The 16,043-nt window shown below is 41.2% G+C and overlaps 1 protein-coding gene across 2 annotated transcripts in view; it reads left to right on the plus strand.

Annotated features, from left to right (window-relative positions):
- Positions 1 to 4,693: 4,693 nt before the first annotated feature.
- Positions 4,694 to 16,043, plus strand: part of cpeb2 (cytoplasmic polyadenylation element binding protein 2) — a 120,123-nt gene continuing 108,773 nt past the window's right edge. Inside the window, exons 1-2 of one of the 2 annotated variants that reach the window (XM_043694490.2) lie at positions 4,694 to 6,044; positions 8,181 to 8,459. In XM_043694490.2, the coding sequence (XP_043550425.2) occupies positions 5,106 to 6,044; positions 8,181 to 8,459 (1,218 nt within the window). In that variant the 5' untranslated portion in view covers positions 4,694 to 5,105. The remainder of the gene's footprint in view (positions 6,045 to 8,180; positions 8,460 to 16,043) is intronic. The other variant, XM_043694496.2, reaches the window with a different exon arrangement.

The raw sequence follows: 16,043 nt of genomic DNA on the forward strand, positions 1-16,043 counted from the left end.
AGGCACTTAAATAGCCAGCATTGGGACTTTTGTATAAACGTGCCCCCAAGTACTGCCAACAAGACAGAGTCTGTTAATTTTCCATTGCAGTACGTAGGAATTGACTTCCGGTTCAGAGATAGGGGCACTACTACTGTGTCACAAGAGCCTATTAACAGGTTTTGGAACATCAATAAATGACTAACCTACAGAATGTCAGTTAGGGTTCATTAATAAGCCACTTGATACCAATTATCCCAAGAGTTTAATGATAGCTCAGCGAGAGAGCATGCAGTGTCCATCAATGCTCTCAATGCCTCGAGGGAGACGTGGGCACCATGGGGATAGAGTGCTTAATTTCCGCCAACTTTATTTTTGATTTAGTCCCCTTCTTCTATCCCTCACCCTCTGCCTCACTTTCTGATGACCAAAAACATGATAACTCAGCAATATAGCGGGACTTGTATGAATCCTCTGTTGTGCCTGAAAACTGCCCAGCATAGATTCCCTGACAAGCACATTGCCAAATCAAATGAGCAGGAGTCATTTGAAAGCCACCCCGTCCTTGACTCCACTACTCCATCTCCAGCAGCCACCTCCCTATCCCACCCTAGTTAATTACACATAGACATCCTCTGAGTTGGGCCTTGGGTCATTGCCAGTAGCAGCTACTACTCTTGTTGATGTTGCTGACAATGAAAATTGACAGATTTTGGTTGGCAGGTCTTGGAGGCATCATTATGTGAAAGCCCCAATGCTAACCTGTTAAGTGCCTGAAGGCAATTAAATGGTATCAGGTCATCAATGGAAGTGACACAGAGGTCCCACCAAGTTCTCCAACCAGTGATGGTGACTGACATCACTAGAATCAAATTCCTATCACTGATGAATGTCTAGGAAAGATGGTTTGGTTTTTCATGGAAAATGGTCATTATTGGGCACGTTTGAGACAGAGTTATAGAGATGTACAGCACATAAACAGACCCTTTGGTCCAACTCGTCCATGCCAACCAGATATTCTAATTAAATCTAATCCCACTTGTCAGCATTTGGCCCATATCCCTCTAAAACTTTCCTATTCATGTCCCCTTTCACATGTCTTTTAAATGTTGTAATTGTACCAGGCTCCACCAATTCCTCTGGCAGCTCATTCCACACATGCACCACCCTCTGCATGAAAACATTGCCGCTTAGGTCCCTTTTAAATCTTTCCCCTCCGACCTTAAAGCTTTGCCTTCTCGTTTTGATTCCCCTTCCCTGGGGAAAAGACCTTGTATATTTACGCTATCTATGCTCCTCCTAATGTTTTTTAAACCTCTATTAGACCACCCCTCAGCCTCTGATGCTCCAGGGAAAACAGCCCCAGCCCATTCAGCCTCTCCCGATAGCTAGAACTCTCCAACCTAGAAAACATCATTATAAACCTTTTCTGAATCCTTTCAGGTTTCACAACATCCTTCTTATAGCAGAAACCAGAGTTGCACGCAGTATTCCAAAAGTGACCTAATAAATATCTTGTACAGCTGCAACGACCTCCCAACTCCTATCCATAATACATTGACCAATAAAGGCAAGCAAACCAAACGTTGTCTTCACTATCCTATCTACCTGCAACTCCACTTTCAGGAACTATGAAACTGCACTCCAAGGTCTCTTTGTTTAACAACACTCCCTAGGACTTTACCATAAAATGTATAAGTCCTGCCCTGATTTGCCTTTCCAAAATGCAGCACTTCACATCTATCTAAATAAAACTCCATCTGCCATTCCTTGGCTCATCTGATCAAGATCCCAGTTACTTTGAGGTAACGTTCTTTACTGTCTACTACACCTCCAATTTTGGCATCATCTGCAAACTTACTATCACTATGTTCACATCCAAATTATTTATATAAACGATGAAAAGCATTTGAATGTTAGCCTAAATGTTGCCATGTCAGCATGAACTGCTTCAGTATCTGAGGAGCTGTGAATAGTACTGAACACTGTTCATCACCTCTGATCTTATGTTAGAGGGAAAATTACTGTTGAAGCAAAGATGATTGGGCCAAGGATACTACCCCGAAAAATTCTTGCACCTTGTCCTTGAACTGAATTAATCAGTCTGCTGCAGTCAAACTCGCCTTCTTTTGTGCTGGATATATTCACTGATTCCCAATGAATTCAATTTGGCAAGGTCTCCTTGACGCAACACTCAGTCAAATGCTGCCTTGATGTCAAAAGCAGTCACTTGTACCTAACCTTTGGAATTCAGCTTTTTGGTCCACGTTTAATCCAAGGCCATATTGAATTTAGAGTCTGATAATACCTAAACTGATCATCACTGAGCAAGTTATTGCTCATTAAGTGCCACTGGCAGCACTGTCAAGGATATCTCAATCACTTTGATGATTGAAAATAGACTCACGGGATGGTAATTGGTCAGACTGGATTGGTATTTTCCACATTGCAGGTTAGATACCAATGTTGAACATGGATTGGAACAGCTTGGCTTGGTATGCAAATAATTCGGAAGCACAAATCTTCAATGCTAGAGCTGGAGTGTTGTCAGTCCCACCACTTTAAAGGCGTCCAATGACTACACCTGAAATAAACTGAATCAAATTGAAAGTTGCAGACCTACAATGTTGGGAATTTCATTCGAAGGTTAAGTTGATCATTTACTCCTGACAATATAAATGTAAATTCTTCAGGCTCATCTTTTTCAGTGACCTGCAAATGACCTGGGTTCTGCCAATATTAAGGGTGAAACTATTTGTAGAGCCTCCTCCTCTGGCTTATTGTTTATTTATCCATTCTTTATGTGGTAGGACTGCAGAGCTTTGACCTGATCCACATAGGGGGAATAACACAGCTAGAACAGAACATGGATCTCTACATATTTGTTGACATAGTTAGAATAACAACCTTTGGATAATTAAGAAATTCAGCTTCCATGAGAAATTCCACTTTAGTCCAACAGTTTTTGATTTGATTTGATTTATTATTTTCACATATTCCTAGGTACAATGAAAAGTTTTGTTTTGTGCAGCACAGGCAAGTATCATACAAAGTACATTAGAATAACAGAACAGAGCAAAGAATACAACGTTACAGCTGCAGAGAAGGTGCACATAAAGCAAGATCAACACTTTAAAATTTGAGGTCCATTTGGAAGTATGATAACAGTGCGGGAGCAGGAGTTCTTGATTTTGCTGGTACGTGTGTTTAAGCTTTTGTATCTTCCCGATTTTAGAAATTATAACTGGGATGGGAGGGGTCTTTGATTATATTGATGGCCTTCCCAAGGCAGCGAAAAATGTAGATGGAAGATTGGCTTGCATGATGGACTGGGCTGAATAACTCATTGTAGTTTCTTACACTGGACATGATTCCTGGGTAATGGCAGGTCTCTAGCCTATTCTCATTGAACATGGACTGGAACTGCAAGCTTGTGCCAATTCTCTTTAACAGACCTTTTACTACTACCCTCTTTGATGCCTTCCATAATGGAAATTCCAGCATAGAAAATCTGAGACAGCTCATGGTGACTCAGTGGGTAGAACTGCTGCCTCACAGCACCAGGGTACCAGGTTTGATTCCAGCCTTGGGCGACTGACTGTGTGGAGTTTGCACATTCTCCCAGTGTCTGCGTGGGTTTCCTCCGGGTGCTTTGGTTTCCTCCCACAGTCCAAAGATGTGCAGGTCAGGTGAATTGGCCAGGCTAAATTGCCCATTCTGCTAGCTGAATTAGTCAGAGAGAAATGGGTCTGGTTGAGTTCCTCTTCGGAGGGTTGGTGTGGACTTGTTGGGCCTAAGGGCCTGTTTCCACACTGTTCTAACCTCCAGAGAGGTCTCCAAGGATATGCATTGCAATTTCCCTGTTTGCCAGTGACTCTGCACCAATGTCAACTCTTGAGCTGTGCATTCAAAATAGAATGGTAGATGTTCTCCAATGCATGTGACAACTTTAACTTTATGACCAGCACAAATAAAATGTAAGTAACGTACCCACCTGTTCCCTATCTTATGGCCAAGGTTTTAGTCCAAACACTGAGGAGCTCACTTGAAGTGGAAAGCCACACCATAATTAGACAGTCACAAATGAGTTGAGTTAGTAACATAGCCTGAAAGCTTATCACTCGATTATCAAACCAAAGCTTCAATCTGGGATGAGCTTGCAATGGTGGTCATGGGAAGCGCCACAAGACCTCATTTAAATATGAAGGACTGTTACACCCGAAGCGTTAACTCTCTGCTTTCTCTCCGCAGAAGCCGCCAGGCCGGCTGAGTTATTAACGAGTCCAATGAGCGATTTGCTTAGGAGCACGTCATGTCTGACTCAGATTAAACGACGTGCGGCGACTTTTAGCGCTGATACAGCTAAGGATTAAACAGTAGAGTTACTCCTGATAGTTAACCTCTCCCTGCGCCTACGCCGCCGGTCTCCCACCGGCACAGTGACGGTTAAACCTCGCGGTGGTTTGTTTTCCCACGGCGCGGCGCGCGTGCTCCCACGTGACGATGACGCCGGTACCAAAACTACCTCGGGGCGTCTCGAAACTGTGCGACGTGCGGGAGAAACGCGCGCGATACGCAAAACACCTACCGGGGCGGGGAGCCTGGAAACAGCCGGTGTGCGCGTTCGTTCGGGCGGGGTGACTGGGTGCGGACGCAGGTTGGAACCGAAAAGAGCGGAGTCGGCAGAGAGAGAGAGAGAGAGGGAGACAAAAAAAAGGGGGCAATGGGGCGGGAGAGGCACACTCTCAAACTGTCCATCATATCATAGAGGCGGGGAGGGGACCCCGGTAGGAAATAAACCGTAAGCACACGCGGCGCCAGGTGTAAACCGCAATGGTCCCCCCCCGGTGGAGTTAAACCGGCACTCGGCCCATCACACTCATTGTCGTTAATGGGCGGCGGGAGATGGGGTCTTTACCCAATGTCCTAAAGCGGTGTTAGTGGCGGCGGTGTGTCCTACCCGCCGCGGCCCCTGTTTAACTCTAATCCTCCCGGGGCTGCTACCGGCGCCGCCTCCTCTTCCTCCGCCTCTTTTGTGTGTGTGTGTTTTTTTCCACACTCTATCTCTCTGTCAGTGCCTCCCTCCCTCCCTCCCGGCTCCACAAACTGCCAGACCCCTCCTTGTTATGCAGGATGATGACCTTCTGATGCCGGACAGGACGACAGACATCAGCCTCAGCGCGACTCGCCCAGCTCCGACCTCCTCCGGCCGCCCGGTCTCCGCACCGCCAGCCCGTGGTTTCAGTCGCCAGCGGCGGCAGCAGCAGCAGGAGGAGGAGGGAGACATCACCATCACCCAGTGTCCGGACATCCTGACCATACCGAGTCATCCTCCTCCTCCTCCTGTTTCTCAGCTCCGAGGCCGCCCCCTGCCTCTCAGCCCCGGGGAGGAGGAGGAGGAGGAGGGAGGCGGGGACACGGACAGACTCTCCTCCACCGATGCCGCTCTGAAGTTTGCGGAGAGCAGCCAGCAGCACCGCGGCGGCCACAGGCTGATGGAGTCTCCCGGTAACATGACGGCGGCTAATGGCGGCGGCATCGGGATGTTACCGGGACTCGGCGCCGGCTTTCAGCAGCAGCAGCTCCACCATCACCCGGACGGCAGCGGCGGCGGCGGAGGGGTATCCGCCGGCGGAGGCGCCGGCAGCAGCAGCAGCAGCGGAGGCAGCAGCAGCAGTAACGGCTCCTCGCCCTCTCCGGTCGCCGCTCTCACCGGCTTCGGCACCGCCTGGTCGCCGGCTCCCGCCGCCCAAGTCAGCACTCCGCCCGCCTCTGCCGCCGCCAATACCCCGGCACTGTCGGCCGCCGGCCCCGGAACCTGCCCGGTGCCTAACTCCGCTGAAGACAGCTTTTTCCACGGCATCCCCTCCATTAACGGCACGGTCCTCTTTCAGAGCTTCGCCGGGATGAGCCAGGGTTACGGCGGGGGAGGAGGCGGAGGCACTAACTTCTCCCCCTTACCTCAGCAGCAGAGCCGGCGATCTCCTGTCGGCCTTCACCATCACCATCACCCCCAACACCAGGCCGCTTTCCCTCACCAGAGGAGCACCTACAACCACCATCAGGTACCGCTTTTGGGTCAAGTCATCAGTGTAAAGCAGACTTTATCCCTGTCTATCTGTGTGTGTGTCTCTCTCCCTGGTAACGTCCCTGTCTCCGGGTTGCTGGAGATGCCTTATGCTCTGATATCCCGGTTGGAGTAGGCAGACCCTAGCCTCCGACACTAACTGCCCAACGAGTCGTATCCGAATCTAAACGCTCCCCTTAACCACGGATCTGCCAAGTTTCTCCGACACGGTTTTTATTTTATTCTAAAGCGCTGCCTCAGCCTGTGGAGGGATTGAACTCAGCCACAGTCAGTTTTGCAGTTTTGCATCCCATATCTAATTCGAGCCTGTTGAGCTAGCTCCTTTTTTTTTCTCAATCGCCCACCACCACCGGGTAAGGGCATGGGGAGAGCCCACCCTCCGCCCTCTGCGCTAACAGTGACCGGCTCCCTATGTTAATGCCCCCGGTGGGCTCAGCGAGCATGACAGTGCTGGTTAATGCACAGGCTCGGTCTTTCATATCTAAACTTGATTCGTACGGATTTGCATTATCTGTTTAAATCTCTCTTTTTGATATGCCCCCAACACCGTTTGTCGCGGTTGCCGAGGTGCCTCCGACGGCAGGTTGAACCTTACTGCCAATGTACAGGATTTCTTCCCTGTAACCTGCTGGGGAGCAGTGGGGAATCCCAGGGGTCTGGATACATTTTTTTTTCTGTTTTATTTTAAATTGGTGCATAGTATGAGGTGGCAACGCCTGGAGAAGATTACGAAAAGAAACCTTCAAATCTCTGACGTTCTGCAGCCACACCTTAGTTGAAGTTAAATGCTCTGATTTACAATTACCTAAATATATTTGCGAAATACTACTTATTGTGTGCAATTCATGAATTCGTTTGAATGTTGTTTTCCCCGTCGCCGGTTTTACGTTTATATAAAGATCGTTAGCTAAAGCTTGGTAATTATCCAAAGCAGGGAAAATAATTTATTCTCCATTACCAATGAACCAAATTTCACTTAAATTTCTTTAAAAAATAGGTGCGGTATTCAGCCTAACACTACAGCGTATTGGATGTGAACAGAAGGGGCATGATGCAGGGATAGGGATGCAGTGGAAAATTACTGTGCAGTTTATTACATGTACAGCGAGAAGGTTGTTTTCAGTTCTGCCTGGCCCTTTAAAATAGGGAGCAAGGTTCTTTGCCAACATTGCATATTATTTGTTTGTTCAAATAATTAAATATGATTCAAACATAATTTGACTGATTTACATAAAATCATGCTTGTTGAAGTTGAAATAGTGCACTATGTTTTCAACGACACTGGATAACTGCAAATGCAATGTATGTTACGCCGAACGAGAGAGCCAAACAATGGGGATTGGAAAAATTCTATTGCACAACAGCCAAAACAAAACTCTACTAGGCTGCTAATGAATGCAGTAGGACTGTTTGTGTTTGTTAAGCCTTTTGGATTAGGCTTGGACCTTTTCCATAATGTTCGAATATGCTTCCATCATTGCTACATTGTTATGGAACATCATCTAGGCAAATCTGGAATCCCACAGGTCTATCTGTATTTCATATTGACAACAGAGCATTTAAATTTAAACTGGATAGATTGGAAGTTGCATTTTTAATCTGCCTAATACGTTTCTGCAGTGATTTGATTAGGAAATATATTGGTAAAATGTAAAATATTTTTGTATGCTTTTTAATATTACTGATTTTATACCCTATTTCTATTACCTACTGTACATTTAGTGTCTGTCTTGAACTTTTTAAAATAAAAATCATGACAGTCTTACAGAGGGGATTTGGCTAATTACTTTTCTCTCAACTGTCAGATCAGTGATGTTTGACTACCCTGGATATCTTTAAAAATAAAACTTCCCTTGTAAAATCTCTTAGTATTTTGTTATAGTAGTTGGTAGATTTTCCTTAGGTTAAATATCAAGGTTTTAATAAATGTATTAACAAATGTACTGCCTGTGCACTAAGGTTTTAACCATGGAGACAAACTGAGCCTTTCCCAACTTCCATTGCGATACTCCAGCCCTTAAAAATATACATGTCTTTGTGCTAAATTATGTATTAGTACACTTCTTCTGTTTAAATGTTTATGTATTTATAACTTATGGTTTAATATTATCAGCCCATAATGAAACAGTCTCCATGGAACAGCCACCAGAGCAGTGGCTGGAGTGCAGGAGTGTCCTGGGGAGGCATGCAGACAAGGGATCACCGCAGATCTGGAGGTGTAGGAATGCCAACAACCATGAACCAAATCTCTCCACTGAAGAAACCTTTTTCCAGTAATATTATAGCACCACCCAAATTTCCTCGGTCAGCTCCAACACTGCCACCAAAATCTTGGATTGAAGACAATGTTTTCAGGACGGACAACAATAGCAACACTCTGTTACCTTTACAGGTAAGAACAGGACGTGCTTTTTTTGACATAAAAATAATTTTAAAATTTAATTTCCCTGAAGATTCGCCAGAAACCATTTTAAATTTGACAAAGGATAGTTTTACTATTTTATTCTATCTTCTCTATTAACTACCTCATTTGTTTTGACATTGTATGCCTGTTTCATTCTTGTATAATTTCCTGAGATTTATTGAGTTGGATGAAGGAATTGAATTAAAATGAAATGCAAACGCAGATATTAAGAGCAGGAGTAGGCCAATCAGCCGCTTGTGTTTTCTCCAATATTCAATAAGGTAATGGCTGACTTGACTACTCCTCATTTCTGCTCACTCCTGATAATCTTTAACCTTTTTTTTTTTCTATCAAGCATCCATCCACCTCGGCCCTAAAAATCTTGCTTCTATTGCAATATGAGGAAGAGAATTTCTGACTTTTAAGCGAAGAAAATTCTGCTCCAATGTTTTTTAGTTTGTGACCACTAATTCTAGAATCTGAGATTAAATATCCTCTCCACATGCGTCCTGTCCAGACCCCTTTGAGATCCCTTCAATTCTATCAAGTTGCATCCTCCTCTTCTAAATTAAAGCTACAAACCCAATAAACAATTTTCCCATTCTCATTATTAGTAATTTTTCTCTGAACTGCTTGCAATGCATTTTCATCTCTTAAATAAAGATTACCAGTGTTGTACGTTATACTCCAGATGTAGTCTCATCAATGTTCTGTATAAAGTTAGAGGTACAATTATTTTTTAAAAATAATTTCAGTGCTATTATGATTCCAGGCATCTTTATGCATTTTTTTGTACTCACTTCAAGTTGCTTCTGACTCCCTGTCAGACTGTTAGTACAGGTATGCATTGATAGTTAAAGCTAGCAGAACTCCGCTAATGATGACCTGGATAAATGCATTACCTATGTTAAAATACCATGAGGGCACCCAGAGGAGAATCCATTTTTAAACATATTCTTCAAAATGGTGTTTTTTTGAGCTAATTGCTTTAATCTGACTAGCTGAAACATTAGGAGCTGCGCTGCAATATCACAAACCCAAGATGTGTGTGAACATATACCATGAATTATTACAATAATAAACTCCGGGATTTTATTCCAGTGAGGAAAACTGGAAGTTTGTTCAGCCATTCTGGATTAAGAAATGTGTTGCCGTTGTGTTCCCACATATATTTTGTGAAGGTAAATTAGTTGTAATGTTAGAATGCTCATCTAAAGTGGCGCATCATGAATGTGATGGGCCCTACGTAGCTGCACTGTAGTTTGGCTCAACGGCTTCAGGGAAGCAGGCAAGAAATTAATATAGGCAACCAAATAAAACAATTCTTTTTTTTTTTTGGAATTATTTAGACTTCCACAAATCTGAGACCAGCAAGGAGACTATTTGTGTCTGTCTCTTTCAGGACACTCAGCCCTATACTTGAAAATACTGCCTTATAGTCAAACATGCTTCAATGAGAAGTTTTACGTACTTCATTGAGAATATATATGTAACATCAAAATTTATAGTCACGTAAGGGAAGTTTCAAAGTTGTGAATTCAAAACTGTTTCTGTAGCTCTGCTGTTGTAGCTTTCCTTTAATCCTTGTCTCATTCAGTTAGTACAATGATGGGCATGATGGGTTCACTTGCAGTTAATCAGTGTAGTACTGTTAACACAAAGATTTAATAAAAGTGCAATGTTGGATGTTTGCTTTTTTTGTCTTTATGAACGATGTATGTCAATTAGCAGAACAGTTACATAAAATTACATTAAGTATACTCACACTTTGGGAGTGAGGGATTAAATCCAAGAGTCAATATTATGTGGATCTCAAGTGATGTTCTTGATCAGAAATGTATTCAACTGTATAATATTTTTATAGTATAAAATATATTTTAAAATAACTTAAGCACCAATGTTAAATTAAGACAGACAAAGCATTTTAGTATAATAGCTGTTGAGATCTTAATGGTCTTGAATGCATTTTCTACTCTTGTCCATGTATAGAATGTTAAATAACTTATATTAAAAAGGTATTTTATGTGAAATCCCTAACTTAGTGTTGTATTTGCTCGTGGTTTTTATGTAGGCAGATATTTGGCTTCTTTGTGAAGTTGCAGCACAGGTCCTAATGTTTCAGCCAGTCAGATTAAAGCAATTAGCTTAATACCATTTTGAAGAATATATTTAACAATATATTCTCCTCTGGATATCCTTATAGTTTAACATAAAGTTTGTTCAAGCTGGAAATCTAATCAGATCAGATTTTGACTCAAATTTTGTTTTAAGAATGTTGGCAGTATAGTCAATATTGCTTGTAGATCATTTACGTCAACTGGGAAAGCTAATTGGTCTTTGGTTTAATGTCTTATTCAAAACATGGCACCTCTAGCATTGCAATCCTCTAACATTGTGCCCACACCTAGAGTAGGACTTCAACCTGCAACTTCATACAAAGGCAGAAGTGTTATCTGAATCACATCTCACAACTGTACAGTGGAAAAACTAATGTCTCAATGCCAATTCTGTGGGCACTCTGCTTGTCACATCCTCCAAATTAGAATACATAATTCAAAATCCCTACCTGCTACTTCCTAACCAATGTTGACCCACATTTATAGGTTATTAATGAAACGAAAGCAATGAGGAACATTAATTACTGCTTCTGAAAGTTCATCTAAATAGCATTAGAAGCCATTCCTTTATCTTTCAAATTGACCTGAAATATTCAACAGTTTTCATTGGGCATGACATTTTGAGTTTATAGCAGTTCCCTCCAATCAGTTCATAGCTGTCTGATTGTTCAGTCACAGTCTCTGATGACTTTCCCATGACTTATTGAGTTTTTCCTCATCCTTTCTATGCCAAGAGGAGAATATGAATCGAAAGATCACATTTCAAAAATTATAACAGAATAGCCTGCAGTCCATTGTACTGTCAGTGAAGTAGGTACTTGTGAAGAAGAGTACAAGGGGAAAGCCTCCAAATGGGGAACCATGTGCACGTTCGAAATTGAGCGAATAGCTCTGGGAATTCAGCAATTTTGACATTTCTGCAGTTTTCCTCTTACGAAATGTTTTGTTGTTAATCTACAAAAATTACTCATTTTCTAAGCTAATAGTTTAGTCAAATATTGAACTTTATTGGTAATGGATGTAAATTTGCTCGCTGAGCTGGAAGGTTTGTTTTCAGATGTTTTGTCATTGTATTAATTAACATCAATGAGCCTCTGGTTGAGCGCTGGTATGTCCCGCTTTCTATTTGTGTTTAGGTTTCCTTGAGTTGATGTCATTTCCAGTTCTTTTTTCAGAGGGTGGTAGATGGGGTTCAAATCAGTTTGTTGATAGAGTTCCAGTTGGAGTGCCATTTAATGGTAATGTATAAAATTGGGATGCTACTTTAAATCCTAATCTTACACATTGAGCAAATCACAATCTAAATGCATTAAAATAAATTCTAGCATTACATTAGATTTTAAAATAGCTTGTTATAAACAAAACAATGCTGCATTGTTAAATTGTAAATTTAGAAAACCATTTTTATATTGAATGGTATCTGATAATGCGTATTTCATAACATGTTGTTCTCCATTTTCTAAGCACATCAGTGAACCTGTTTGTAATTGCTTCCCCTTTAGTGACCATACTTATTGCTCTTAAAGAAAATGCATGTTCTCAATGTTGCCAAGGGTTGTTGCAGATACTAGAACATTCCTAAATATATTAAGATTATTGTTTAGTGACCTAATTACTAAAATGAATATCGTTACTTAAGCAAATACGTGAATGTGAGGGGAAACTGATATTGTTCTTGTGAGCATATACTTGGACTGGATAGTTGCGTTGAATATCAGTCACGATTGTAGCAGGAAAGTTAGACTATCAAATTCTAGGAAACACCAATCCAACTATTGTTTATAACCTACCTTGTTATGATGTAAAATTGTTCAGTATTGATATGAAATAAAGCATTCCTTGATTTTTACAATACATAAACTATAAATTGAGTTGTAAATGCAACCATATTAGAATGAACTATCCTAAACGTCAAGTTTGCATTTTACTGTTCAGTAATAATTTTGCCTTTTTTTTTTGTTTGCTTGAGTAAAATCTGTCTTGTTTGCATAAAAATGCAACTTCATTTACAGAGTGATAATTAGAAATCGGTTCTTCAGCTACTTAACAATGTCAAACAGAATGGTTATACAGTATAAAGAAATGAGCCTGGCAGCATCTCTAAGTTATCAGTTTGTGATGTTCTGCCCATTAGACAGAAAATTGGAGGATGGACAGGTTCAATTTTCTCAGCAACACTTCATATGAAATCCAGAGCACAGAATTAGTTCTGTGTGCAGGTAACAGCTTCCTTGCAGTTCAATCTCTGATCAACACGAAAACCTAAAATAATAACTGTACATGTATGAAATCTCGCTCTGCAATTCTGCTGAGATAAAAAATGTATAATGGCTACCACCTCTCTCATTCCTGTTTCCCTGTCTAGACTGGGAACTCTTCCGTATAGAAGTAGAACAGCTTGATTTACAATTGATTTATTCGTGCTGCTACCTCTAAATGGCAAATCTGGTTACAGTATAAGATTTAACATTTTGTTGCGGTTGACCTCTGAAAAAATCCAACTTAAGAAAACATGGTTTTTGTTATTGAATCTTCCTAGCAGCTAGCCTCAACAAATCTAACATGTTTTCTTTAGACTTGCTGTGAGGAGCCATGGCGGTAATGTAGCATTAGGCTCATTATTAAAGTGACATAACTGATTTGAGTGGTACAAAGAAACAAAACAACTTTATCGCTAGTTTTTTGAAAGCATTTTCTAATGTTTCCATTAAATTAATTGTTGTACAGATAGCTGGCTTTGTCTATTAGTTGCATTGTAATGAGGAATAAGTTAGTTATCTTGACGTAGAATCTGTTGAAGCCCACTAAGGTAGTTTGTTGCAAATGGCCACAGCATAATATTTGGCAGCTGAAAATTGTGCTTCGTTCCTCTAGACTCAATGAATAATATATTGGAGAGGAAATAGGTGTAAGGTTGCAATTACCTTCAGCCAGGCAAATGAATTTAAGTTGGGTTCAGATGTTTAAAACTCTTTGATTGTAAGTTACCTGCTGTTACCTAAGCCTGAATACACCCTTGAATAGCGGCAGCAGCTGAGATACAATCTTGTATGAAATTTTTTGGGCCTATATTCAGTTGATGGTAACATTCTTTGGGTTTAATGTACAGATTGCATGTCACAGTATGACTGTCTGCTTTTCTCTTATTAAAAGCTTCCAGTTTTAGTTGTCCTATTCAGAACATGTAACCTTCTACTGATGGGATGTTTTACAAATCTTTGCTGGTATTATTTTTCCAGTGATTTGATCTGTCCTTGCCAGCTCCTACATTTTTCTCGTGTGCATGTTTTCCCTTCACCCAACATTTCAAATATGTCAACATACAAGTTGCGACAGTGACTGTACCACCTCTCTTGATACTGCTTCCGATTTTATATTGTCAGAATGCTTTTCCAACTCAATGAATGAGCAGAAATTTCTTCTAACTCGATGTTGAGATACCAAAACCAATATCTGCTATTGTCACGAGTCCTGCTCCCTAGTCATTGACTTGGTCCTTTCCATTCTCATCTCAGGCTGAACTAGGCATTCAAAATTTTAGTAGGAGAAGGTGAGGACAGCGCAGGACCTGCTGCGCTTTTCCAGCAACACGTTTTCAAAATTTTAGTGTTGTATTTCAACATGATATAAACTTCTGTCCACATCACTGAGACAGCGTACAATATTTCTACCTCTGAAACAGTGCCATCTCTTCTTCCAAAACCCTAACCAATTCCTTTGTAACCTTGCAACTTAATTATTTGAAGGCACTCCGAGTTAAGTTTTCAGGACATTACCCATCATATAACTGTGGTATCTCCCAAAACCCAGCATGTGTGCTAACTTGAACTAAATCCCATTTGTCAATTAGCACTGTGCTTAATCACCTATGCTAGCTCCTAGCTAAGCAGCATTTTGATTTTGGGGGGGAAAAAAATCCATTCAGTTTCCAGATCCCTTCATACTCTTGCAGTTCTTAACTGATTAATCTCATCCAGTCTCATAAATCTCAAGTTATCTGCATTCCTTTAAACATGGTCCCTAATGTATTGCAATCTAACTGTTCCACCATTAGTGATTCTATCTTCAATTGTCTAGATCATAAACTCTAGAATTTGTTCCTTTAATCTCTCTGCCGGTTGACCTTTCTTCCTTTAATGCGCTCCTTAAAAGATTCTTAGGCCAAACCTTTGCACTAATGTTTCCCTATGTGCCCTGATTGGCAATTCTGTTTTACAATCTTAGAAATAGCAAGAAGAAATGCTATAGGAGCTACTTATTCTAATTATTGCCATCTTTTCCATTGTCACCATCTCTTTTTCCGGGCCTTGGATTTGTCTGAATGCTTAGTGAGCAACTTGGTTGCCAGCTTTGCTGGTTGGTAATAGCATCGACTTGACCCATCCTCCTTATCCTGGCAAGGAGTTAAGGTCGCAAGATATTCTAGCTGAGGGAGTCCATTTGTTTCATGGAGGGAGCATATACTTCCGTCTAGGAATGGCTTAGTGATATTGGTAGCTGTCTCCAAGTGGAAGTCTAACTAAAACTCAGGTGGGAAAAGTTTGTATTTTCAGGCAGTTTTAAAGTGGCAACCCTGGGAACTGACCAATTCTATCAATTGCATGTTACATGTGGCTTATTTGTTTTATCAGTTGAGTACAAATGTTGCGGGGAGAAGTAATAAAACTGAAGTTGAGGAGAAAATATAGAATTCTATAGCAATGGACAACTTTTTTAATGCAATTTGCGTTTTTACAACAGGGCTGTATTTTCATGCTCTTGATAACTGCAGCATGGTGCCTTGCAATCTTGTTTAAATTTTGAAATGAAAGTAACTTGATAATATTGCCAATTATTTCTAGTTGAAGTTTCGTTATCAACCTACTGATTATTTTGTAGATGTGGAATTGGAGTTTGGTTTGCAGTTTATTGATGTAACAACTGTTAGGTGACTAGAATTGGTTGCCATCATTAACATTGTTTAAAAAAATCACACAACATCAGGTTATAGTCCAACAGATTTATTTGGGAGTACAAGCTTTTGGAGAGTTGTTCCTTCAGGTAGCTAGTGGAGCAGATATATGCTATTTTGTTCAAAAAAGCACACCATCTGTTGGCAGTCAATCCATGTGGCATTTTCTCAATCCCTACTTTCGAAGTAGAACCAGTCTGACTCAAGATTGGAATGCATACACTCTTAATTCACCTTTTAATGCATTGTCTGAGCTGAGATGTCACTTTTTTTTGTGTAAAATCTTCAGTTATCTCAGGAAAGTTCTGGAACTTGTGTATTAATGAATCAAAACCTGCCACCCATTCTGAAAGACTTAATAGCAAGCGAGGTTTGTTCAGTAGATTTCATCAGTTTTATGACACTAATCTTTTGCTATAAATTTTGTCCTATGTTCCTGCCCCATTAGCTACCTGATGAAGAAGCAGTACTTCCAAATAAACATGTTGGGCTATAACTTGGTGT

Source organism: Chiloscyllium plagiosum, unplaced genomic scaffold (assembly GCF_037043375.1).
Source record: "Chiloscyllium plagiosum isolate Xiang-an unplaced genomic scaffold, Cpla_swu_hap1 HiC_scaffold_1, whole genome shotgun sequence".
Classification (NCBI taxonomy): Eukaryota; Metazoa; Chordata; class Chondrichthyes; order Orectolobiformes; family Hemiscylliidae; genus Chiloscyllium; species Chiloscyllium plagiosum.